Source organism: Clarias gariepinus, chromosome 1, assembly GCF_024256425.1.
Source record: "Clarias gariepinus isolate MV-2021 ecotype Netherlands chromosome 1, CGAR_prim_01v2, whole genome shotgun sequence".
Classification (NCBI taxonomy): domain Eukaryota; kingdom Metazoa; phylum Chordata; class Actinopteri; order Siluriformes; family Clariidae; genus Clarias; species Clarias gariepinus.
In genome coordinates this window covers 39,019,912-39,045,128 of record NC_071100.1, presented here as the reverse complement: position 1 = coordinate 39,045,128, position 25,217 = coordinate 39,019,912, and the positions used below count along the sequence as shown (strand labels likewise).

Below are 25,217 nucleotides of genomic sequence, written 5' to 3'. Positions count from 1 at the left end.
GGACGTACATTTACCTTGAAAAAAAAATAATGGCACAGAAATCACTTTAAAATCTCGAAGGCTGAGAGTTTCACAAAACCCCCCACATACACAGGCTCTTACCTAAACTATTAATTTAAAAAAAAAAGGATCAAATAAAACTCTTTTGTCATTGAATGCACATGTGGTATCAGGTAACGTCTACTGACAGACAACATGCATATAACTTTGAACATATGATCATTCTACACGGTTGTAGTAAACAGTATATGATCATGCAAAATTAAATGAGCCCTTTATGCTGCATGTTAGTCTGTGTTTAAGCAAATGTTTTAGCTAAAATATAACTGCCTATAATATGTGTAAGGCTATCCCATACACAAGGAGAGACAGCAAACTTGTTAAAAATGGTGCTTGAATATAACTATAAAAACACATTGTAAATAAAATGTGTCACCCTAATAATCTGTAGTTTTGCATCTGCAATTCCAAGTAATGTACTTCTATATGTTTTGTAATTTTTAGTGATCTAAATATAATATAAAGACAGGAAGTGTCAACAGCCCTCTTGCACAACAAAACACGACCAGGCAGCCAACTGCTATCGTAGAGTCTTAAACAAGATAATAAAAGTGCGATACACATTGAAAATCAAAAGCAAACAGTAGTTCATTTTTAACTTTGAATTTTTTTCATGAGCAAAACAAAGTGAAAACTCCATGGTGTACAGTATAACATTAATTACAACAACCAAACAGGATCGCAATGGATTGTTGTGTGTGAATGGATCACTTATGAGAGTGCAACACTAAGAATTAATCAGTTGGGTGAGGAACGTAACAATGGCAATGGAGGAACTAAAATGCCTGTAAAGATCACTTGCATGATAAACCACAGAAATAAAAAATGCAACTCAAGGCAGGGGCACATTCGCCAAGACCTTAATGCTGGCATGGTACTGATTACTCCTGAGCAACCGAAGCACACATCCTTCACATAAAGCTATACTGGATGTTCCAATATACGTGCACATTGGAACACCTGCTAGACAATGGGTTTCTCAAGGTCATGCTTGTCTTCCAGATCTTCATCAGAATCTGTAAGATGAACAGATTTATGTGATTACTAGTACAGCAGTGAAATCAACATTTTAAGTATTTGTAGTAGTAATTATGAATAATTAACCATGAAATTATTGAATCTGCTATTATTGCTGACACTTTTTACTTGTAAAGTAAATGCTCAGTTTGTATAGGCAGTTTTTAGGTACAAGTTAGAATTTTTAGTGTGTCAACATGGTTTGGTAAGAACCCTATGAATTATACGTAGTTTTTCTTCCCATGGGAATGATGACCTTTGCATGGAAAGAAAAAAAAAATGAGTGTATAACACCAACAAGGCTGAGGTTTTATTCTGAGGAACAATGTGGTTTCATTTGTTTAGGTGTATCTGAATAAACGTTGTTGCACCTGGGCGCTTACTGTTTTATTTTTCCAAGAAAAAATCTCTGTGGTTTAACAGTTACTTACTCACAAATAACATTATCTTCAATCATTTAAAGGCACTGTCTAATTTCTGTACAAAATCCACAGAATGCCTCATTCATTATAGGTTTATCATGGTCACATTGTGCCTTCTGATAGGAAAGGATGTCTTACCTGCGACAGACTCAGGTGGTGAGTAGAACTGTCCATCTGAGAGAGGCCCCGGCAGCATAAGTGGAGCTCTCTCTGAGATGCTTTGTATTGTTAGATACCCTGTACCAGGTAGTTGTGCAAATGTTAGTGTTTTGTCCTCAAACAAAATAAAAAAAATAAATCCACATAATGTTTCCTCAAAAGCTAGTCGAACATTGATGGTCGGATTACTGTTGTAATTTAACAAAGCAAACTCACTGTTTTCATCAATGGCTTCCTGTGGCAGAACTTTAAAGTCTAACATCCACGTCTCTATCCACACCAGGATGAATGAGGTGATGGGTAGCAGGTAACCGAATGCCCCCTGAGAGAGCAGCTGGACATGAACAAAAAGCATTATAAACCTGTATTTAAGGGTTTTACAGTTTGTGTTGCACATGATGTAATGTAGTCATTAAACTGACGGGTAAAATCTGCAGCTGGCTATTACGCAAAGATCACGGAAATGTGAAAATAAGACTATTAAGTTAAAAGAGACAACATACCTTTGATATAATAACTTTTGCAATTAGGAAACCACTGGTGATGGCTGTTGTTATCTGTTGATTAAAAATATATATGGCAAAGATTTAAGAAAGGCACTGATCTTAAATAAAAGAACTGTTGTCTACTGGTTGCAGTGAAGTGTTCAAATCTTTTTTTGTTTTGTTTTTGCTTTCTATTATATCCTATTTACTAAATCATTATTTATTTATGTTTTGGAAATTTTTAAACATTTATTGGACTAGCCCCCAAAATTTATTAAAACCTTTTACAAAACTTTAAGATGTACAGGAAAATGACAGAGGGTAGACAACTACAGTATAAGACAGACCTCTATTACCACCTGGTGTCAAATAAGTGCAAAACTAAGCCATGTGGAAGTAAACCTACCGCGATGGCCCACCAGTGGCGCAGTCTAAATACTGCATACGCCAGGATCAAGGCTGCAAATCGGAACACAGCCAGTATCTAAAGATAAAAAAAAATAACGAACTAAAGACATAGCAGAGTTTTCACAATATGTAATATATAAATTAATCACAAGGGGGGGGGTTCATGTCAAACTGGGATTTGTGCATAATAAAACAGTTATGAACGTTAATCTAAATTCTTCATTTCTGTATATAATCATCTGCTCCATTAATGCACCTCTACCACTATTTCACTAGTGCTTGGATACTATCGAGTTAGAAAGTGTTCCCAGTACACCTGAGCCATGATCGAACTGCATTCAACATGCTGAAAGTTCATGGGAACGAATGCAGTATGCTCTGAGCCACCTCTTGTAGGATCATCATTTACAGACATAGAGCCTTTTTTAATGTTTGCACCATTCACAGACTTCACAGTCTTGTGCTTGAGGTCTTCTATAAATGTCAATAAGTGTTGCGTCTTCATTTAAGAGAAGACATTTCACAAGTCCCAGTTTGCCTTGAATGGCCCTCATAAAATAGAGACGAAAACAATGTTGCAACATCTAAACATTTAACTAGTTATTTGATGTTTAATTGTCAAAAAAAGAAGACGTGAGGAAGAAGTCAAGAGAAAACTGACCATTACTGAAAACTACACAAAGTATGTAAACTACAAAATACGTGGGATTCAGTAAGTTGTTAGTTTTAACACCGTGTTAAACATCAAATGCTATATTTATGGCAAGTGCAGGGTAAGCAGTAATATTTTAAATAGTAAATAAACGTATCGAAATAAATACATTGGCAGAAATGCTTTAAAAACGAGCAGGTAAAAATAACCAGGCAAACAAATAAATTATTACAACTGGAATTACTTAAAGTGTAAAATAGTCCAGTTGAGCAAGGTAAACATCTCTAAACTAATTTAGGGTAAAAAAAAAAAAAAAAAGTTGACTTTTTTTGGTGCGTTGTTAAAAACCACCTTAAAAGACTTTAAATTAATGCTTAAATGCTTTAGAGTCAGAGGAGTTCTATATGACTGATATGATGTTTAGTCTTGAGGTACTATTGCAATATTTAGTGTAAACACTCTGATCTTAGTTTCAACACAAAGAAGTCCACTAGTCTTCTGCCAATAGGTTGTTTACAGTCATGTGACTGTTATGATACGCAATAACCATCTGGAGAGCAGTGAAAATCTGAACTGGGGGTGTTTCTCTTCATTGCGCTAGTTTAGACAATATATATTAATATATATTTAGATATTAAGTGCGATGTGTTGCATATTCCTGTCGTTTTTTTACCACATACAGTACTGTGCTGTGATTGGACGGTGGAGTGGTCAATCAAGCTGGAAGCTTGTTTAAGATCAACTGTCTTTTGTGTAACTGTTATCCCAGATTAAAATATTATTAGTAATGCATATAGAAATAAACATAGCCATATAAGTTATGTTATGTTTAAGCTATTGAAAAGTGCCTGATTTAACAAAGAAGTCTCTGTTTCTGGCGTTATCTTACTCTGTTCCCCCTAACTGCATAGGAAGGTTCATGCCAGCTCATTTTAGTACGATTAAGAGATTGTAATAACGTTTCCTATGTAAAATATCATCTTCTGACCTTTGAGAAACAGAGCATGTATTGATGTGCAAACCACCTATAATTGGACAAATTTAATGCAGTTGGTTTTTACTCTCATTTCACTTTCTTACAAAATAGTTCAGTTCAGGTTCAGGAGTGGTCTGAGGTCTGATGGTGGGATAGGAGTGCAACGAAAAGAAGAAGTTACTTACAAAAATGTCAAAAAAGGAATTGTGGTAGTCATATTCTAACACCTCTCTTTTTAGCTGTTGCTCTATTCCGCCATTGACCTGAAGCAGAGAACACAAAGCAGAAATTACACATGCTTCATTAATGCAATTCTACCATATATAAACTCAGTTAATCATGGTGTTTATAGTATAGTTTTGCTGTAGTGAAATGTGTATTCTCTGACAATTCTCTGACATAATAAGTCTTATGTTTTTTTCTAAACCACAAAATACTAGATGTTCGGATTATCAAAATTTAATGATTAACCAGAATAGTATTACTTTGAAATATTTTTTAAAAGGAAGCATACAAATATGCCTTCATTATCAGGCTCGTTTCATGTCTTTTAAAATATTAATTTAAAAATATTAGTCTGTCTTAAATCAAAATTGAGGTGGGTGGGTACATTAACATAACCCTTGGTTGTTGCACACGAGTTGTGAAGTTTGTCAGACATCCCCCTCTCCTGGGTCTGCCTGGCAGGAATGAAAGCACAGGTCCACAGTGTGGACACTGTCATCCAAACCTCACACGAAGCAAGTGAACCAAGACTGCCTGAAAAATATTCACATGGTTCTGTAGTGAACACGTCACGGATCAAAGATCTGTAAATGAACATATCTTTGGTCCGTGTTCTGTTCACATTACAATCAAACTTCTCCAGAGTTCGTCTGCATGCGGACAGAGACCGAACTTTTCAAGTCTCAATTCTCTTGCTTGGTGCGCACCGAGGTTTGGATGGCAGCGTTCACACTGGTTGTTCTGCACTAACAGAACAACCGCACCAGAGTTTGTTTTAATCAATCCAAACATGTTGACACCCTTAGTCTCATGTAGGAATTGGGTACCAAAAACCTATATAACCGGTATGTACCGGACCGAAACAGAACGCGAATTTCGGTGCCTCATTTCGGTGCCACTTAAATGTCTGAACTGTCGATGTGAATATTTGTTCCCTGGATTCATATATTTTTGTAGATTAAAAGTTTATTAAATTAAATTGAAAAAAATTAAAAGCACAAATCATCAGGAAATGAGAGACCATCCGAGATGCGCGTTAACGCAGCAACTAACTTAACACTCGCTCTGACACCAGCAGGATGTCTACCGCTATCTTAGCTTGCAACAAATGGTCAAACGATTACGTTAGTATTTGTAAAAACTAATGTAACATGAATTCTGTTTATAATTATGGCTTTCCAGCTATTACTAGTGGTACTACAACAGTGACCCCATTTACCATTGCAAAAAAGGCTATGCATGTCCTGTGCAGGGCATGCAATAAGTCAGGAAAGCTGTCATATTTTGCTAGAAAAGGCAAATATGGTGAAATTTCTGCAAAAGAATTGGTAAAATTTGATGCGGTTAAGTTATTGTTGTTGGGTTAGGTGGCTTATGTTTTGTTGTTTTTTTGTATTTACTTACAGTATATATTCATATATTCTTTAAAAGTATAAAATTGTTTGTTCAATAAAATTGTATTCTTGGGTCATCCACCATTATTTTGTGGCTTTTCTAAAGTATCAGTTCAGGCACCGTTTTGGCACCGGTATCGAATACTTTAAAAAGTATCGATTTGGCACCGGTATCGAAAAAAAAAAACTAATGATACCCAACCCTAGTCTCATGGTGGCTCTGAAACAGCATTAGGATTTGATGTCCAGCATGCAAACTTACATTGAGCTCAATGATCCAGAGAAGAGTGATGAAGAGAAGATCAAAGGTCACAAACAGGCAGAAGGTTCTGCGGAGATCAGAGATGCACTTCTTCTCCACACCTTCATAGGACTCGATGCGGGCAGACACGGGGGTGGAGTTAATGGAGCCCACACCCCTTGCCGTGGCTCTCGAGTCCACACTGCTGCCCTGGCTGGCCATGGCCCGTCACTCTGACCAGGCTGCACCCAACTCTTTCTCTCAGCAGCCAAGAAACCTGCACCTAACAGCCATGTCTGTTCGAACTAAACCACAAAAAGACACAAAGCAAAAACATTTCACACCACTGACGCAGGCCTGCTACTTCAGGAAGTGGCTTTGAGCATTTGCAACTCTTCCTATTGTGGCAAAATAAAATTATCGTTTGCAGCAATATATTTTTAGTTTAAAAACACAAATAAAATAAGCAATAAAGCCAAGTTTACCAAAAAATAAATAAAAACAAAGATAATCTCATTACAGTTACATATATGCACTGGTTCTCACCTTTAATTAACGTGTTCTGGTTTAATGATGGAATGGTGACAAATGCTACTAGTACGTCATAGGAAAATCATTTTTATTAACGAATTTGTAATATTACGTGATATTTTATTAATGAATCAAAAGAGATAAGGAAAATAATCGATTTAGTTACTGTATGCATTACTATAATTTTATGCAGGAATTCATGTACTGGTACACCAATTATTTTTATACAGATTATTTTTTCATTTGAGGTGCATTTGTGAACTATTTACACCCTGGCAGTATGGTTTCATGTGAAGTAGGAGAAATGTATTTGATAAGATTTGAAAATTTTAATATTGAATCAGAAAGTTTGTAAAATCTTACTCACAAAATCGCAATACAAATCAAATCGACACCTAGGTATTGTGATAATATTGTATCAGTGGTCCCCGGTGATTCCCATCCATGACGCAATGACATCCCTAACTAGTAAAAATAATAAATATCATGTAGAGCCTGATACTGGCTCAACTCTAACCCCTAGCCAAAACAGCACAAGACCTGCTTAAGCTTGCCTTGAGAGGATCAAACTAAAGTGGGTGACATGCTCATCTAACCACATCAAAGACTGTTTTTATACTTGAGTTTTTTTTTTTTTTAACTGCTCTAGCGTATTTAAAAAGCAGACTGTCCATGTGTTTATGGGAGATACACATCCATGAATAATGCACATGCATATCCTAAAAACAGTGCTGGCTCGCTTCCTGTTTTCCTGTACAACACAAAAAAAACAACATCTGCAGCAATATTCTTATCACATAAGCTGATGTGGAATTTATTAAAAATACGCATGAGGGGGAAAAAAACATGGTCTTAACTAATGCCTTTGCTGTATGGTGCAAACTGGACCACAGAAACTCAACATCTGTGAGATGATGGTGGATGTCAGACAGACCAGACCTTATCCGACTTCTAATAACTTTGGTGACATAAAAGTAGAAAGCACTCGTAGGGATATTTTAACCAACACTGCTTGATTAGACACAAAACAGGTGGAAGAATTGATCATGTAGTTAACTAACGTAGCCATCCAGCTTACAAGCACATTTAGGTGTACCTATCCATTACTACACATAACCTATAAACATTTTTGTTAATTCAAAGACGTTACTGATTTTAAGATGAAGTTGTATCAATTGATTTTTTACATAAAGCAGAGGCGGTAAAGTGGCAATAAAATGTTTCCAAAAAAAAGTGTTTTGTAAAAAGCATGTTGATATTATTTAATCACTCAGTGAAATTCCATATTTCAGCAAATCAGATGATCGAACATATCTCACTAAAACACTGCACTGGTCACTTTACACAAACTGTAGCCTTCAAGGCCTGGATGCGCTGCTGACACAAACCCGGTGAGGCCTGGCTTCTAGGAGCTGATGAAAGATGACAGATTAAAGTATGTTGTGTTTCAATAAGAGAACGCCTATACGATAAGATGATGGGAAAATCACTCAAAGGGATGGAACCTCGAAACCAGCTGTCAATTATGACCACTTTTTTTTATTATAACCACTTGTGTTTTCCTACCTTGTGCCAAGTGTTTCTGGAACAGACTATAGATCCACCATTTCTCTCCTCACCACATTTCTCTCCTCCCCTTCCTCATCCATGGACCTCATATGCCCTCTGTCTTCCAAACTAAGAAGGATTTATTGTCCTGCTTCATGGCTATCCAAAAAGAATTAAGGACTGCAGAGAGAAGATGGAAGAAATCCCAGCTGATGCATCTAGTCTCTTACCATGCTCTTCTCTCTAAATTCTTACGTGAAGCAAGTTATGCCAAAAAGGCCTTCTACAGGGAAAAGCTTTTGCATGTGATCCTGGCAAAGTCCACAATATCTTCTTTTCACTACTCACCCCACCAGCTCCTCCTGTTCCAACCTCTCTAACTGCTGGTGACTTCGCCATATTCTATGATAGGAAAATAGCAGCAATCCACCAGACCTTTGCTCCTACCCCATCCCCTATAAGCAGAACTTTAGGATCCTCCCTCTTCTCTCTTATTAGAATTTTCTAAGAGGACGACTGATAAGATTTAGCATATTATCTCGTCCCCCTGTCATCTGTTCATTAGACCCAATCTCTTCCACATTGCTCCAGGCCATCACAGGCGACCTCCTCCTTCCATCACAACCATCATCAACTATTCCATATCATCTGGTCATGTTTCTGCTGCTTTTAAGAAGGCAAGTGTTATTCCCATCTTCAAGAAACCCTGCCTGCAACTATCGCCCAGTTTTGCCTTTTCTATTTTCTTTTAAAAATTCTTGTACGCCCTGTTTACAATCAAATGTCTCTCTATCTCTCGCAGGACACCCTCAATGATCCCGAATAATCCGGATTTAAAACAGCACATTCCACAGAGACTACCCTCCTGTCCGTCAGTGAGAACCAGCCTAAACTGTCATCTGTCCCCTTCTTCCAGGACATCTCATATCTATTCTTACAAGCCTTGAAATCTGTGGCACATAATGGCAATGGTTTGCTTCCTATCTAGAAAACGGGTCATATGAGGTGACATGGAGGGAATCCACATCTGCCCCATGCAGACTCTCTACTGGTGTCCCACAGGGCACAGTACCTGGTCCTCTTCGGTTCTTCATTTATATCCAAGGTCATATCCTGGTACAGCTTTTTATACAGTTGTTATGCAGATGACACACAACTCAGTCTCTCCTTTCCTCCCTCAGACACTCACCTTTGCACCCGGATCTCAGCATGTCTGGCAGACATCTAATCTTGGATGACAGCTCATCAGCTAAAACTAAATCTCAGTAAAACCGAACTGCTGTTTATCCCAGGTGATTTATCCCCATCAAGACCTTGTAAAACTCTAGACAAACAACTGTCATTTTTCCCCACACATTGTTAACCTTACTCGCGCTTACTGATTTTGTCTTTAAAACATCAGAAGAATTTGCCCATTTCTATCTTCACAGGCTACTCAGGTACTTGTTCAGTCCCTAGTTATTTCAAGACTGGACTAGGGCTGCACGATATTGGGAAAAAATTACATTGCGATATTTTTTTCCTGCGATATATATTGCGATGTGTTCAAATTTATTTATGTTCATCAGGTGTTTTGAACTGCTTAAAAAATCTAATAATTCAAGAATAATTGGGGTAACTTTGTAAGCATTTTCAAAGAATAAATTTTTTTAAAGGATAATCAAAACCCTAAAATAAAATACTTTTTAAGCTTATTTTGGGTTGTTTCATAAACAGTTTGACTCACCGTATTTACTGTCAATTCAGGCAAATCAAGGCTCTAATATGTTATAAATTAATAATGAATGTTGCTTTTACCCTGATAAAAGGGAACTCCTTTTCAGAAAGGAAAAAAAAACCTGAGTGGTAACAAATAAATTGTAATAAGCTAAACTTAACTTGTTGTAATGTAAATAACAAGTGTTGTTAACAATAATTATCTTACAATAAATAAAATAATATGTTAGAAGATTCTTTTTTTTTTTTTAGTTTTGCATACTTTGTTTAGCCAAAGTAAAAGAAGTGTCATCAGCTAACAAAAAAGATTAAATTAAACTTTTCAACAACTCTATAAAAAAATTTTGGTTTCTTTCTCAGAGCTGATGCAAAAAGGAAATATAAATATTCAAATACACCAATTTGGTGCTTCTGCTTACTCATTGAAACTTAGAGGTTTTTAGCTAAGAACACCAGTCTATCCACCATTGCAGGCTTGAGACTTGAACGCTGACACGTGATTATGTTGCCACTTGCACTAAAAACTGTCTCTGACGGGGAACTTGTTGCTGGAATAGAGAGATATTTGCGGGCATCTGATCTGGCTTTGCATTTGTCATACAGTACACTTTGTGGTGCCGACTTAAATAGTCAAACAATTCGTTAGGCAACAACTGCCAGGCACTCCCGACAAAGCACATGTTTTTGGTCAGCATCATCCTTTTTGTATCCAAAATACTTCCATACTGTATGACCGGCGTAGCGTTTCTTTTTGCGACCAAATCGTCCATTTTGGCGCTTTTTTTCCCGCCCCGTGCTCATTTCGCCATGCACACGCAGAAACTGCTTTGTAGTTTTTAAAGAACCCTTTAATATGAGTTAATTTTTTATATTAGACAAATATAAATCCGGGAATAGAAAGTTTATAAATATAGAAAGTAAATTTTTAAATCAGACAAACAAATTTTTTTTTATTTTGCCCTGCATCGTGACTGCTGCGATGTGACTACTGCGCATGCGTACATCGCGATGACGATGCTGAAACAATGTATCGTGCAGCCCTAGACTGGACTACTGCAACTCACTCCTGGCAACCTTCCCAAGTTCTCCCACCATATCCTACTTCTTCGCTACCTGCACTGGCTTCCTGTAGCTGCCCGCATCAAATTTAATTAATGAATTAATCATTAAAATGAATGAAATAAACGAATGAGTTAAAATAAATCCACCTGTATGAAGTAAAATACTTAAAATTCCCTTCAAATGGTCGCCACCTCGGTTCATTCAATTCGCAAGTTATTGGTGCACATTTTACACCTCTATGCCCTTGCTGCCACAACCTACCCATTGCTTCAGGCTTTTGACTGGCACTGGCGAAGCCCTGCATCTCAGTGGCTGTGTATTACACATCGGCATAGGGTTAAGGCCCCAAAGGACCAACAGTGGCAACCTGGCAGTGGCACAGATCAAACTCACAACCCTCTAATGAGCAACTCAGCGCCTTAATCACCTGAGCCACACCTGACCCCCCTCCACTTCAAACACCTTAAACAATAATCACATAATTTACAAAACATACCACCAGTTAATTTTTTTTTGCCACTGCCTATATGTTCTGAACTTCTGTTTCCTATTACAGTTCTGTAGTACTTCATCTGCCATTTTTATAGCACACTTTTGCTTTAGTACTTTTAGACTGACTAATCCTTAAAAACACAACACTTCTTTATCTATCAGTCAGAGAGTATGAATTACGATCTGTAATGTAAATCATTTACATGCGGTGCAGGCCCCCCAAAAAAATAAACTCCACTTCCTTGCCATAAAACAGACAATGCAAAAAGTGTAGAAAGGGGGACATAAAACCGGTCTGCTCGCATGACACAACATCAAAAGACACACTCTTTCATGTTGCGATTTTCCACATGCCTGAAAACGCAGATTTCATGATGGCCGAATATCTACTGCAACAGCAAAGTATTTGCTTAACAAAGTTGTAGACGTTTAATTCAAATCTTTTTCTCTGTTTACAGGATGATTCGCTCCACTTTCTACAGGACTACTCAGGTGCTTTTTCAGTCCCTTGTTATAACTTTGTGAATCAAATTGTCATACTCATCAAGGTGTCCTAAGACACTTCACCAATCAATCAATGCATGCTGTATTTTGATATTTTATTTTCTTGATTTTTAACATCATAACTACCACTATATCAACAACAGAGGAAGTTTCGTTGTTAATAATAAAAAGTAAACTGAGCTACAATGCTATTTACAACAGCTAAAACTAATAGTTTCCTGTTTTTGGTGCATGTAAGCTAAGCATTGTCCCTTAACACACAAATATCACAAACCCAATAGACTCATTGTCTATAATAGAGAAGAGTTTTCTGCACCTGACTTCTCTGTTTGTGACAAGTGCAACGTTAGCTTATCCACAAACACACTGGGTGAAAGCATGCTGAATAACGAGTCAGGTCGTCATCTTTATATTCACTATCTAGCTTTATCTTCTCCACATCAAAACACACTGTGTTTGTGTATGAATACGAACTACGGAGTTTACTTACCTTACCGTGAAACTAACATTTAGCTCAGACTCCAAACATTCAGCTTAAACCTGAATAGTGAAACGCTCAGCGTTAAGGTTAGTGACAATAATGACAATATTATGGTGAGTGGACGCTGGGCCGTACCGATTAGCTCGTGGAGACGGTTTCAAGCTGATCTCAGGTCAGTTCTCAGTTCCTAATAACATGGCTAAGCGCAGGTTGCAGCTAAAAACCCGCAGTTCCGCAGTCAGCGCGATATTGAAACTTCTGGCCTGTGGGTTGATAACGTGATAGGACAGGAAGTGACGTAGGTATTTTGGACTGGGAATTATGGGATGTGTAGTTACCTGCACCTGGCTGTCAGATTTACTCACATTAAGGCCATTTAAAAATATATATTTTTTTCAAGTTTAGATATATAACCGTTTAAAAATATTTACCCTTAAGATCATAAATATAAATAACGTTCTAGTTTTAAGTTATTGTTTCTAGTATTCGTGGTTATCTTCTTTAGTGTGTGTGTTTAACTAGACATGAATCATTGTAGAATTTTACCCACTACATGGTTTACACACAGGCAGCACATCGGCATAGTGGTGGTCCGGGTTCTATTCGGTCTGTGTGCATGGAACTTGCATGTTCTCCCCATGCTTGGTGATTTCCTCCCACTGTCCAAAGACATGCAGATTAGGCCAAATTGCTCATAGTGTGTAAATGAATGTATATATGAGAGTGTGTGTATGGATTGGCATCCCGTCCAGGATGTACCTGCTTCAATACAGATGATTTGCAGGCAATCATCCCCTTTTGTAGATTACCCTCCACAACTGTCAAGTCAGCAGTCTTCCCCATGCATATACTGAACTACACCAAAAAAATACACAGTTTATACTGTATGAATAGTAATTTAACTTAAACTTAAATATTTTAAAGATTTTAATAAATCATTGCCGTAATCATTGCAATTAAAACAAACTACCTGACATGTAACAAATCTAGAATATATGAGTTTTACTTTTTAAATAGATTACAAAAGAAATTACATTCTATTTTTTTTAAATACACTTTAGAGCATATTTCAACTGGTTGACTTAACTTGATGTTATTTTGTTTTGTTATGAATGTGATCCTGCTCCAGCAAAGTCTGGGGTTATGATCCACTGTTTTTGTAGATGCTTGGGTTTGAACATATGAATTTAAAAAGTTAATCTTTTAGGACTGGAATAAAACTACTTTGAACTTCATTTACATACAGAAGTGTAGATTTGGAAATAGAATATTTCCATTCTTTGAACTCAGTTGTGTTTGAATTTCATTGTACAACACTTGCCTCATATCTTCAGTTTTGAGGTTATATATCTCATCTCTGTTCTGGAGTTTCTCTCTGTGCTTTATGGGTTTCCTCCCAGTGCTCCGGTTTCTTCCCCACAGTCCAATGATGTGTTGTACACTGACTGACTTTTTCAAATTAACCATAGTGTTTGATTCTGCGTGTGTACAAGTCTCCTTTATAGTGCTCTTGAGTTCCTGGGATAGGCTGCAGGCACCACTGACCCTTCATGGCTTTTAACATTCATACCTCTTTTTTCCTTCCATAGTTATGCTGCAAATTGTTATTAAAAATGACAGAATATATAACTTCTTTGGTAGCATTGTTTTATTATCATTGTGCTGTGGATTTATTGCATTAGTGCATATGGATTACTTTCCATTGAAGCAGCCATAAGTTCATCATGAATCAAAGTAAATCAGTAGTGAGGATTAGTTAAACAAATAACAACAACAAAAAAAAAAAACTATTCATGTTACTGTTGTGTTAAGTTTGATGCACAAGTTAAAATAAGTATTCAAACAGATAATGGGGAACAATGTAGACATATGCTTAGGTTAGTGATATATAATAAATATGGTTGACTTCACATGCTTCGCATTTTGATTAGAATGTATTTCTGTTTAGATTTGAGCAATAAGGGTCATGTATATGGGAATAAAATTTAAATTTGAAATTTCGAAATTACATGTGCCCTCTTATTCAATATATATGAGAATATGAGGACCTTGGTGCATAAAGTAACTGTTGTGCTTTCCAACACACCTTGCTTACACAATATTAGCTCAACTAGCAGTTATCCACATAGAAAACCTACTGTGTATATGGTATATTTTTTCTTTGCAGATTGCAGAAAAGACTAATCATAAAAGGTTCAGCAGTCAGAAGCCATACTTTCAGGCAGAGCCCACATGCAGGTGCTGGGTGGAGTAAATACTTCAGGATCACTGATGCCCATTTTCAGGTCAAAGAAGCGTGTGGTAGTGGTCACACTGCTGTTCTTTGTGTATGTCTCATGCACGGGGTAGCAATCTTTCAATGTGTAAACTCCTATCCAGGTCTCATCTGTGAGGCAGACACAAATGTTTGCATTAGAGTATTACATCTTTATAAAGATATACCTCCTTTTCCCCCTTTGTGTCAATATCAGTCAAGATTAAATCCTGATTTACCACACCAGTGGCACTCATATTTAACAAGTTGGCTCCTGTTGCCAACAAGTCTAGTCCTTTCTGTTACTAATTTATCTGTTTTAAAGTGAAGCCTTAAATACCCTTAAAGTACATAGTACTGTGCAAAAGTCATGAGCCGTCCCTCATTTCCTCATAAGAGATTTAGTTATGTAAAATAAGTTAAAGGAATGGGAACACCCTGCAAAGTGCCTAAAGATTTAGTTGTTTATGTAACAAACTCAGCAGCAACCCCATTTCCCCTCCTGTTTGTTTCAACATCTGTACCTGTTTCTCTCTGGTTCCTACCTTAAATGAGATGTTTTTATGCTTGAATGATTTATAGGTCACTGTGTGGCTTAACAAACAAAAAACATTCCTTTGAAACTGGTCAGGTACAAGGATTGGCTAAAAACTAAAAGCCAAAAAATTTGCCAAAAATTAAATAAAATAAAAAAAGCCTTTCAGGGAGCATACAGAACTATTTCTTAAAACTAGGTTAAAAATATATTAAAGTCTTGCTCTTTGGAGGCAAAATATTAAGAAACCAGGGGTGGCTCAAAGGTTTAGCACAGTACTGTATATCAATCAGAAAGAATGCCACAAAAAGTATATAGCTATACACACACTTGGCTAACCTTTGCGAGCTGGCTTTCGGTCGGACCACTCTTGAACCTCAATCATATCTCCAGGTCCACCAATGTAATACTGATCCTCAAATGTGGAGTTCACTGGGATGTCATAAGGGTCCCAAACCTCGGTCAAATTAAGCTTAGCACAGGCTTTGGTGACTTGCTCAATCTGGAAATACACGCCACTCTTAAACAAGTAGATGTATTCAAAGAACCTATGGCAAGACGAACAATGTTAGGTACATCATTCAGCAACTGACTTACATTAACTACAAGCTCTGTACAGAAAGAAAAGACATGCTAAGACGTACTCAAGGGCGTGGTTGTAATAAGAGAATGGTAGGAACAGTGAGAGCATCAATGTCCTAGAGGCACTAATGTCCATATAAAAAAAACACCTTTTATTACTTGTTCCTGCATTCGTACTATAGTACATTGACCCTTAAAACATGAAGCTATTCACTATCATTAATATTAACTGATAAATGTTAATGTGACTTAAGAAGACGACTTACTGTACAACTCTCACTAGGAGTTAGGAGTTATGTTATCAATGAAAAGCTTACTTCATATTTTAATTAACAAAATTACTCTACACTGAATAATGAAAAAATTTAACAGTGCAGTGGAAAATACAGTAAGCACTTGGATTACTTGTTATGATGACTGATTGTCTTCCTCATCCCTTTCATTGGCAAAATTTTCATGAAAGAGTAAATCTTGCTATTTAAAGTTAAAAAAAAAACATTGGGAAACACACTTATGCCCTGATTTTTTGAAGGTGGGCCAACGGTAACATTTCCAATTCCAGTGTTCTAAGTAATCTTCATTTCAAAGAAATCTTTAACTAAAAGTCGATACCTAACTGTGTCAACACACATCGGTGTTTTATTCTACGTTTCTTTCATATGTGATTCATATCCACATTAAAATCAGGTAAAAAAAAAAAAGATGCTGGTAAAAACATTGTAAAGTTAATTAAAAAATTATTAAATTAAACTCCAGCATTAGTTAAAATGAAAAAAAAAAATCCTAATAAAAAACGCATGACATATGCGAGTCGAGTTAAACGATTCGGTTCACATAAATGAGTCGACTCAGAAAGCCGACCCGCTTACGGAATGCCCATTTATTATTATTTTTTATTAAAGTTAAGCTCAAGCATCAGTTACACTTACAAAAAAAAACTACTTGGGAGAAAAGAACAGGATTATATGCTATGCTATTATATGCTAAACTATTCGGTTCACCTAAAAAGCTGACTCATTTATGGACGTCCCATTTTTGATTGTTACATTCCAGCATTAGTTACACCTACATGATTATCCTAATAAAAGATACTACTAATAAAAAACGCATCCTATATGCGAGTCGAATTAAATGGGTCGTCCATAAAAGAGTCGGCTCTTTGAGTCGACTCTTTTAGATTAACCGAATGGCTAATGTTAGGAGGATCGTTTGGCTAATGTTAGGAGTAAGTCCAAATAATATATAAAGAAAATACGCATCAGAGTACTGAGGTGATATTTGGCCACGTACTTCTTGCACGGCGTGTGTCCTGTCTTCTGCTCTAACACTCTTACGCGCTGGTTTTGTGCATCGTACGCCACCGCGGCGCGAGTGTTCCTCCCGGTGCTGTGGTCGTACTGCACGCGCCGGCCCTCCCACTGCAGCGGGGCGATGCACGGATCCTCTGACCGCCCGATCGAGCTCGCTCCTACCGCCCAAACACACGCTACACACACGTACACCAAACCGAACTGCATAATCATAATAATGCGAACCCAAAATCTAGCAATACAATTTATATTTTAGGCCAGAGAGCTTCTGCGCAGGTGCAGGGAGAGCAGGCTCGAGCGTTCTAACGGACCATGACTAGCAGCACGCGCTCAGACCCAAACAGTGCATGCATGCTGGAGGAATCCCGGGATCTGATTGGTCAGATAAATGCTATCATCCACTAGCATGTTGAAATGAAATATGAAATGTACAACAAAAAAGTAGATAGAATGATAGTAAATATACTAGACAATGTCATAATAAATAAAAAAAAACACATGCATTTATTATATATTAAAAAAGGCAGATAGAGTACATATAATTTAAAAAAAAATTTACATTCATTCATTCTTTTTTTATACCACTTATTCTGTACAGGGTCGCAGGGGCCTAGAGCCTATCTCAGAAGATCCAATCGGCATGTCTTTTGACATTGGAAGGAAACCGGAGTACTTAGAGGAAACCCACCAAGCATAGGAAGAGCATGTAGGGTTACTATGCCACTGTGTTGTGCAGTTTTTCACACCCCTGTTAAAGTTACATTTTTGTGACCTAGATAAAGATTCGTCCCTTGTTGTGATACACTACCAAAGAAAATAAAAGGAAAAGAGAGAAAGGGGGAAAAAATCTGTTTTATATTTTAAGGTCAGAAGTCATAAAGATAAGGTCTGCCCAGTCTTCTCTAACCTCAGGCATAGGAGCAAGCTCCTCCTGGGGGATCCACAGACAACCTTAAATCAGATGAAAAAACACATTTGGTAACTTCTGAATTACTGTACAGCCCATCCATCCATCTAGGAAAGTCTGTAGTCCAACTAGGGACTGTGCAGGCCTGTGGTGATTACCATTGTATTTATTCCAATTTTATGACCATGGTAGGACCTCCAGTCAACATTCACCTGCCTATTCACACATTATGGGCAATTTGAGAATAGCAATTAGCCTAATCTCCATGTGTTTGGACTGTGGGAGGAAACCAGAGAACCCGGAGGAAACAAGCATAGGGAACACATGCAAACACAGACAATAGCGGTGCAAGGCCACGATGCCAACCACTTTGCCACTGTGCAGCCTGTATCCAGTTTGCTCAAAAGTGGGCATACCTTGGGATAATTTTCAAGATGTGTACTTTTTTTTTTTTTTTTTTTAAAGAAAACATGAGCGAGAAGGCAAAACACAACTATTGCAGTGTGTGCCCTAATATCTCCATCCACTAGGGCATCATACAACTTTAGCTGTATGAATAGCAGCTCTCCTGGATTGTTGAATCTTTTCACTGTAATATTCACTGTATTGATTCCCACTCCACACCGCCAGGGGGCGATATGTTGTGCCCCCTTTCACAATCTTGCTCTAGCTTGTTCTTTTAAAATATTTGTCGATTTCAATATGGCGAAACATCAGCGTGGGGACTCAGAGTCCAGCTCAGAAAAAGACTTAAGCGAGAAAATGTCTGATCTGAGCGATGATGAAGGACCAGAGGAAGTCACGTTTGGTGACTCGAAGGCCGTCGCGTTAAAGAGCGTTAAAGACGCGCGGGATTCTGTCCAAAGGTATTATTTTCCCGGGCCGTTCGCTCACGCGTTTGTGGCTGTTAAGCGTCGTGTTTACATGTGCTATTTGGTTTCATCTTAAACCGTCATTTATTATTTGTGTACATATGTAACCATTGCGAATAAGTTAAAATCCACGCCACATGATTACCAGAGCAAGTTGTCTATAGTTGCTAATCTGTTATGATCCGGGAGTCGATTCCTAAAAAAGTTAATTCTCTGTTTCTGTGCATTTCTATCCTAAGAATCAGGAATTCAGGTTATTATAAACACGTAAAGTATAGGAAGCCTTATTGTATGCATTGCCGGATTAAATGATCCACAATACCTTAACTATATTTTCCTGCCAACTGTTTTGAAGAACATAAAACGACACATGACGTAGTGTATCGATGTCACTTTTTAAACATTTGTATATATTTATTTTTAATACAACAAGATATGATATGACCGAACTAATTTTTCTGCTTGTGATGCGGCCACGACCTTTGACCCCGCACATGCGTGGTAACGCGGAAATCGGTCTGTTGCTTAGATGCATGATGAGACAAAAATGTTTGAGGGGGAGTCTAAAGTTATCTGCACTCTGGTTGTAGAATTTGTTTTAATTAATTTTTAGAAAAGAGAAACATATAATTTTTCTAACATAATCTTCTTGCTTTTTAATACATTTTGTCCATCTGTCAACAAGTTTTCATTTTTCCTCATTAAAGAATGTTTTAGCCTGAGCTGCGAGACACGAATGCACAGCTGTCTTCACTTCATTCTCTAGGGCTGCTTTCAGGGAAACAAACAGGTGAAAGTCTGACGGAGCAAGATCAGGACTATAGGAAAGATGCTTTAACACCTTAAAACAAAGTTTTTGCAGCGTGTGGGCAGAGGTGTGCGGACATGCAAGATCAATTTAATTTAATTCGTTTGAATCCGAAGTTTAGGCTTCAGCTCTTCAATAAGCATCTCACTGTATAAGCAATAAGCATCTCCTGATAATGTCCTTATACTTGCCCCTCGAATCATCAATTTTCCAGCTGAGGTTTGATTTTTAAACTTTTTCTGATGTAACACGTTAACACCTGCACAGCAATGACTGGGGAGACTGTGTGTGTATATAATATATATATACACTATATGATGAACATATTTTAGCTGGATAGTAATCATATTTTGTTTTTTAGGGCAAAAGAGTTGCTGAAGGAGAAAAGGAGAAAAAGACAGTTGCTTTTCCAAGAACAAAAGGTATAAATGTTTTACATGGTAAACTAGTGTGTGGTTTCAATAGTCTTTATTTAGATAAGTTCTGAATACTAATGTAATATCTTATGCTCTAAAGAAAAGCAGACTTTTACCAGAAGCTCTTTTGGAGGAATTTGACACAGTGGCTCAAAAGTAAGTCAAGTTTTTATACTGACTATACGTATATACAGTGCATATAAAAATTAGAATATAATGTACATAGGGTTTTTTTGCTCATAATTAAAATTTGAAAGTATTTTAGATTTATCACAAGTAAAGAGAAATATTTTTAGTATTAGTTAACCTTCTAAATAATAATAATAGCTTACAGCTCTTAAATATCAAAAATCCAGTATCTCAGAATATTTCCCAAGATCAATGTAAAAAAAATTTAGGTAGAATGTCCAAAATGTCCAACTTCTGAAAATAAGTTTCGTTTTTGCACTCAATTCAGAGCTTTTTTTCATACAAATTACTGCATCAGTGCAGCATGGCATGGAGGAGATCAGCCTGTTATTGAAGACCAGGTTGCTTTGATAGCAGGTTTCAGCTCCTCTGTATTGTTTGGGTTGGATGTTTCTCATTTTCCTCTTGACAATCGCCCATAGATTCTCTACGGAATTCTGGTCAGGTGAGTTGGCTGGCCAGTCAAGCACAGTAATATTATGATTAGCAAATCAGGGAGCAACGAATGATTTCAGTCTCTAGCTGGATTTGGCATCCAGCAGACCGAAATCAGCATCTCCATAAAACATGTCAGCAGGCAGAAGCATGAAGTGCTTTTAAATATTTTGGTAGATGGCTGTGGTGACTTAGGACTTGATAATACAGTGGACCAACCCCAGCAGATTACACGGCCCCAAATCACCACAGACTGTGGAAACTCCATTCTTTCTCTATAATCTGGGACCTTGGAATTTTGGGCCACTGACCAACAGTCCAGTTTGTTTTCTGCTTAGCCGAGGTAAGACCTTCTGACGTAGACCCTGGTTCAGGAGTGGCTTGATGCTAAGGATGTGACCTTAGTTGTGACCTATTTCCTGAAGTTGTCTGTGCGTGTGGTGGCTTTTGGTGCACTTACTCCAGCCTCACTCATTCCTTGTGAAGCTTTCCCTAGGTCTTATATCGGCTGTGTTTGACAGTCTTCTTAAGACTGCAGTCATGCCTGCTGCTTTTGCACCTTTTCCTACCATACCTTTCTTTTTAGTAGACTTTCGATGAATACTTTTTGATATGGCACTCTGTGGATAGCTAGCCCTTTTAGCAATGACCACCTGTGCCTTTTCCTCCTTTCAGAGGGGGTCAATGATTGTCTTTTGGACAACTGTCAAGTCATCAGTCCTCACAATGATTATTTCAGTACATGCAAACACAGATGCATAGTATTTTACCTGTATGAATAGTAATTTACTCAAATTCTAAATGATATATTCTAATATTTTACAATACTGGGCTGTAAGCCATAATTAGCTAATTTAAAGTGTTTTACTTTACATGTAATGAATTTTTATTATTAAACTAAAGTGGGGGTCCACAATATAATTTTTTTTTAGATGCACTACATACACACCTGTATATATTTATATCTTTTTTAGTCATTGGGCTTTCCTGTTGTTTTCATTTCTAGACCTCCAGCATTGCCAGATGAGAAAGGTAACCTCTAACTTACAGATCATTTATGATCTCTCTAGTCGAAAGACCTCTAATATGTTTGAGATGTTACTTTGACTTCTCTGACCTTCTTTTGTATTTTGGTGAGCAGGTGATGCAGGTGAGCAGCAGGAAGAAGAGAAGGAAATAAAATTAAGGAAGCGAAATAGAGTGTCTAAAAGGTAAGTTAAAAAGTCTTAAATACAATTTAAACAGGATATGTATTCACATAATTATGAGCATGTGTACAAGGCAAACTGCAGTTAAATTCGGTGTGTTGATTGGCACAGCAGTGTTATCACAGTGTAATTGTATTAAACTGCAGCTTGCTGTCACTACATCTGTGATTTTTTTTGGCCTTGCATTGGCTACAGAAGGTAGAGACTGTTGCTGTGAGGACGTCTGATCAGTGCTAATAGATGAAATTCAAATCTCAGATATCTTTATTGTATCAAAAATGGGATTGGTAGGATTAATGCAGGTATTTCTGTTGACTTATTAGACACGCTCTTAAACATTGTAATTAACTTTCAGGTAGGAGGAAAATGTACTGCTTTGGTTGTTATTAATATTGTATGAATAGAATTTTCTATAGTGAAATGTAAAAAAAACAAAAAAACATAAACAGCCTTGTAACTGGTTTAGTCAGTGGTTGTATAATTCTGATTCCCAGCACTAACAATAGAAATGACACCAACACCATAATTTTCTGCTCAGTGTGCAGAGGAAGAATTTAGTTTCCTTTAGTTTGCAGGGCAAATGCAAGGTGATGCGGGTGAAAGACGGGTCTGCCGATATCTCGATGCAGAAATCAGCTATGGACTTCATCCAAGCACGTCTGTACGGTCCGGGAACCCAAAGAACAACCAGTAAGAACAACACAACAAGCCAGTGTATTTGTGTTTTATGGAAAACTCCACTTTGACACATGTTTGAGATGTGCATCAAGAATTCTTGAGTTAATGCACCATTTTCATTATTTCTGTGAGAACTAAGATATTACAAGCCCATTTACATTGACTTATCTGTGATTGAACTGTTCAACAAAAAAAAGGAAGAGCTTTTATTTCCATCAGTGGTGGTCAAGTCAAACCAAGACTTTTGAGTATGCAAAATAACAGAACAGCTATGAGGGTAAACACTACCTACTCTAATCTACTTATCCCAGCGTTTCACTAGTGCTTGTATAGTGCAAGGTAGAAAGGAGCCATGATCAGACTGCCTGATTCACGCCTGCATGAACACTGGCTTCCCAGGAACTCCTTTAATGCCACAAACATGTGGAAATGGCTTGGAGCAAGGTCAGGACTGTATGGAATGCAGTGGGCTCTAAGCCAACTCGGCCAGGATCATCATTCAAGAACGTTCGGCCTTTATCAAAACGGTTGCACCATTCAAATGTGTTACTGCTGCTAAGAGTCTCATCCCGATACTGCGCTTGGAGCCTTCTGTAAATGTGAATTAATTTTATGGGTTAATTCATAAGAAGTCCTGGTTGACGTGGTGCCCTTGGATTTATCATAAAAACATCAATGACGTAAGGATGAGAAATCCAACCAAAAAAAGTCTTATCACAGGCCATCTTGGGCGTACATATAAATAGATTTGTAATATATATATAATTTTGTAAATAAAGTAGAATTTTGAAATTGTGAAAAATGACCAGTCATCTGGCTAAGAGAAGTGTTGCAAACAATTGAGTATTTTTTTCTTTTCTTTCTATCCTCCTTCCAGATGCTAAACTTCTCTCTCTGCAAAGGAAACGTGGCCCCGATCAAGGAGCCGCAGTGCAGTTTGTGAATAAAAAGTGGGGTAAGTGTGAGTTCTGAATATTCATCTATGGCAATTTTCCCAAGTTATTTTAGGATTACTACTTATGCGAAAATCCTAGTAAAATCCCCTCAGACAACATGTTCTACATGTCTGATTGGATAATCAACATTTTCTAGGGAATAGTTCTACATTATCTTTAGGTCATTGCAGAAAATGGGATTCTATGAACAGAAACAAACCCTTGTCATGAAAGTAGCAATGTGTTGTTGAGTGTAAACACAAAAAGGGGAGAAAAAAAAAAGGGCATATCTCTTGTGCTAGAATAAAGGAAGCTGTCCTAATAGAGATGTCGAACATACACCACTGCCATATTTGTAGCTGTTTCTTGACTTTTTTTTTTTTTTTTTTGTTACCGGAACGGTCTTGGACTGCAAATTTCTGATGCTGCCAGACCTATTTATTATTATATTTTTTTTTCTGCTTAAGGTTGTAACTTGTAATACTTAATCCATGATGACCTCATTCAGATCTGTGAGTTACTACCTACAAAATAAGCTGTAATGCTGCATTTATTGTCAGCAATCCTCCAGCCATCAGCAAGCATGTCCCATGAGGCTGCCAGTCTCAACTCGCACCAAGATAATTATTTTATGACATGCATTTTTTTCTGCTACAGCAAAAAATCTGGCCAAAAAATGCACAGTGCAAAGCCAGCTTTTTATTTATTTGTGACATGAGGATTCTTCAAATTGCTCTTGGCACTTTAGAGTTTACATTACATACCAAGCAGAGTTAATAATGATGGTGGTGTATACGTGTGTCAGTTAAGGAGATGCAGAAGAGGGGAGGTGCCTTGCATCAACAGAAGCTGCTGTGTTTGCTTGAAAAAAACATCTTGTGATTTTACAGGTTTCATATTTAAAAACGCATCTCAATTAAGTTTTTTTTTTATTATTTTTTACTTACAGGAGCAGACCAAAAGGCCAAGGCAGAAAAGTGCAACAAGAGGTTTATTCACAGACAGAAACTTATCCCCAGCTGAGACATTTAGAGAGGTTTTCACGTGCGACAGCATGATGAAGACTGCCTGCTCAGATTTCAGCTGTTTCAGCCAGTGCTGTACAAACCAGACTGCAAGTCACATGGGTTCTCCTGGAAAACACTGCTCTATTGACCAGTGACTTGGAGCATCGGGTCCACAAACCTGGGATAGATTGTTTCCTTATTTGTAAGAATTCTATAGAACATGCTAAAAAAAAGTGTTTAAAATACAAAAAAAATTGAATATAAATACTTCAGTTGAACATGTGATCATTAATAATGTCCAAGTTTTGTTAATATAATGGTCCATATTCATGTAGTTTAAAGGTCTTTCTAAGTTACCCACAATGCTGTTTGGCTACTAAATGATCATTGGAATTGATCCATGATGCATCTCTAAGTAAAGGAAGCGAAGCAGCAGTGCTCTATTATTTGAATCTGTCCAGCTCTATTTACATCAGCTTTCATATCTCATTGTATAGCTGCAGCATAATCTGGAACTTTGTGTCCAGTGTTTCCTCCACTTGTTCTACATTAAATCTCTCATTAATAAAATAGATTTGCTGTGCCAAAAACAAACGTTTAATGTCAGATGTTTTTTCCCCACCCTTAACTGATTTCTAATCTAGGAATGTCTCCCTTTGCTGGATTTCAGACCAACCAACAAAATCAAACATTTCAGTAAAAAACACT

The 25,217-nt window shown here is 37.3% G+C and overlaps 3 protein-coding genes across 4 annotated transcripts; 1 reads left to right on the top strand and 2 right to left on the bottom strand.

Moving 5' to 3' along the window:
* Window positions 1-301: 301 nt before the first annotated feature.
* stard3nl (STARD3 N-terminal like) lies at window positions 302-12,623 on the bottom strand. Of its 2 annotated transcripts, none has more exons than XM_053504964.1 (8): window positions 12,509-12,623; window positions 6,061-6,344; window positions 4,365-4,442; window positions 2,550-2,627; window positions 2,162-2,215; window positions 1,875-1,992; window positions 1,638-1,736; window positions 302-1,076 (listed from the first exon to the last, which is right to left on the bottom strand). In XM_053504964.1, exons 2-8 carry the CDS (start codon window positions 6,259-6,261, stop codon window positions 1,024-1,026), a joined length of 681 nt encoding a protein of 226 aa, XP_053360939.1. In that variant the 5' UTR covers window positions 6,262-6,344; window positions 12,509-12,623; the 3' UTR covers window positions 302-1,023. The 2 variants fall into 2 exon arrangements, with proteins under 2 accessions (XP_053360939.1, XP_053360948.1); XM_053504973.1 differs by having other exon boundaries at window positions 12,383-12,522.
* A 1,380-nt stretch (window positions 12,624-14,003) lies between these two features.
* On the bottom strand, window positions 14,004-17,395 carry epdr1 (ependymin related 1). Its single transcript, XM_053499986.1, has 3 exons — window positions 17,035-17,395; window positions 15,502-15,710; window positions 14,004-14,759 (listed from the first exon to the last, which is right to left on the bottom strand). The coding sequence occupies exons 1-3, from the start codon at window positions 17,265-17,267 to the stop codon at window positions 14,569-14,571; spliced, it is 633 nt and encodes a 210-aa protein (XP_053355961.1). The 5' UTR covers window positions 17,268-17,395; the 3' UTR covers window positions 14,004-14,568.
* Window positions 17,396-18,641: 1,246 nt separating this feature from the next.
* nol7 (nucleolar protein 7) lies at window positions 18,642-25,118 on the top strand. The gene is made up of 8 exons (XM_053506647.1): window positions 18,642-18,827; window positions 20,003-20,063; window positions 20,158-20,213; window positions 21,688-21,713; window positions 21,823-21,892; window positions 22,458-22,579; window positions 23,445-23,522; window positions 24,452-25,118. Exons 1-8 carry the CDS (start codon window positions 18,664-18,666, stop codon window positions 24,523-24,525), a joined length of 651 nt encoding a protein of 216 aa, XP_053362622.1. The 5' UTR covers window positions 18,642-18,663; the 3' UTR covers window positions 24,526-25,118.
* Window positions 25,119-25,217: the final 99 nt, after the last annotated feature.

What these genes read in the sequence shown, in the direction of transcription:
- epdr1 (XM_053499986.1), bottom strand. Translation starts at nt 17,267, where the DNA reads ATGATTATGCAGTTCGGTTTGGTGTACGTGTGTGTAGCGTGTGTTTGG. An exon ending in GGACACACGCCGTGCAAGAA is followed by an intron (nt 15,711 to 17,034) that starts GTACGTGGCCAA and finishes GTCTTGCCATAG; the next exon opens with GTTCTTTGAATACATCTACT. An exon ending in CCGAAAGCCAGCTCGCAAAG is followed by an intron (nt 14,760 to 15,501) that starts GTTAGCCAAGTG and finishes TCTGCCTCACAG; the next exon opens with ATGAGACCTGGATAGGAGTT.
- stard3nl (XM_053504964.1), bottom strand. Translation starts at nt 6,261, where the DNA reads ATGGCCAGCCAGGGCAGCAGTGTGGACTCGAGAGCCACGGCAAGGGGT. An exon ending in CAAAAGTTATTATATCAAAG is followed by an intron (nt 1,993 to 2,161) that starts GTATGTTGTCTC and finishes GTTCATGTCCAG; the next exon opens with CTGCTCTCTCAGGGGGCATT. An exon ending in ACCACCTGAGTCTGTCGCAG is followed by an intron (nt 1,077 to 1,637) that starts GTAAGACATCCT and finishes TTCATCTTACAG; the next exon opens with ATTCTGATGAAGATCTGGAA.
- nol7 (XM_053506647.1), top strand. Translation starts at nt 18,664, where the DNA reads ATGGCGAAACATCAGCGTGGGGACTCAGAGTCCAGCTCAGAAAAAGAC. An exon ending in TGCTTTTCCAAGAACAAAAG is followed by an intron (nt 20,064 to 20,157) that starts GTATAAATGTTT and finishes TATGCTCTAAAG; the next exon opens with AAAAGCAGACTTTTACCAGA. An exon ending in CGAAATAGAGTGTCTAAAAG is followed by an intron (nt 21,893 to 22,457) that starts GTAAGTTAAAAA and finishes AGTTTCCTTTAG; the next exon opens with TTTGCAGGGCAAATGCAAGG.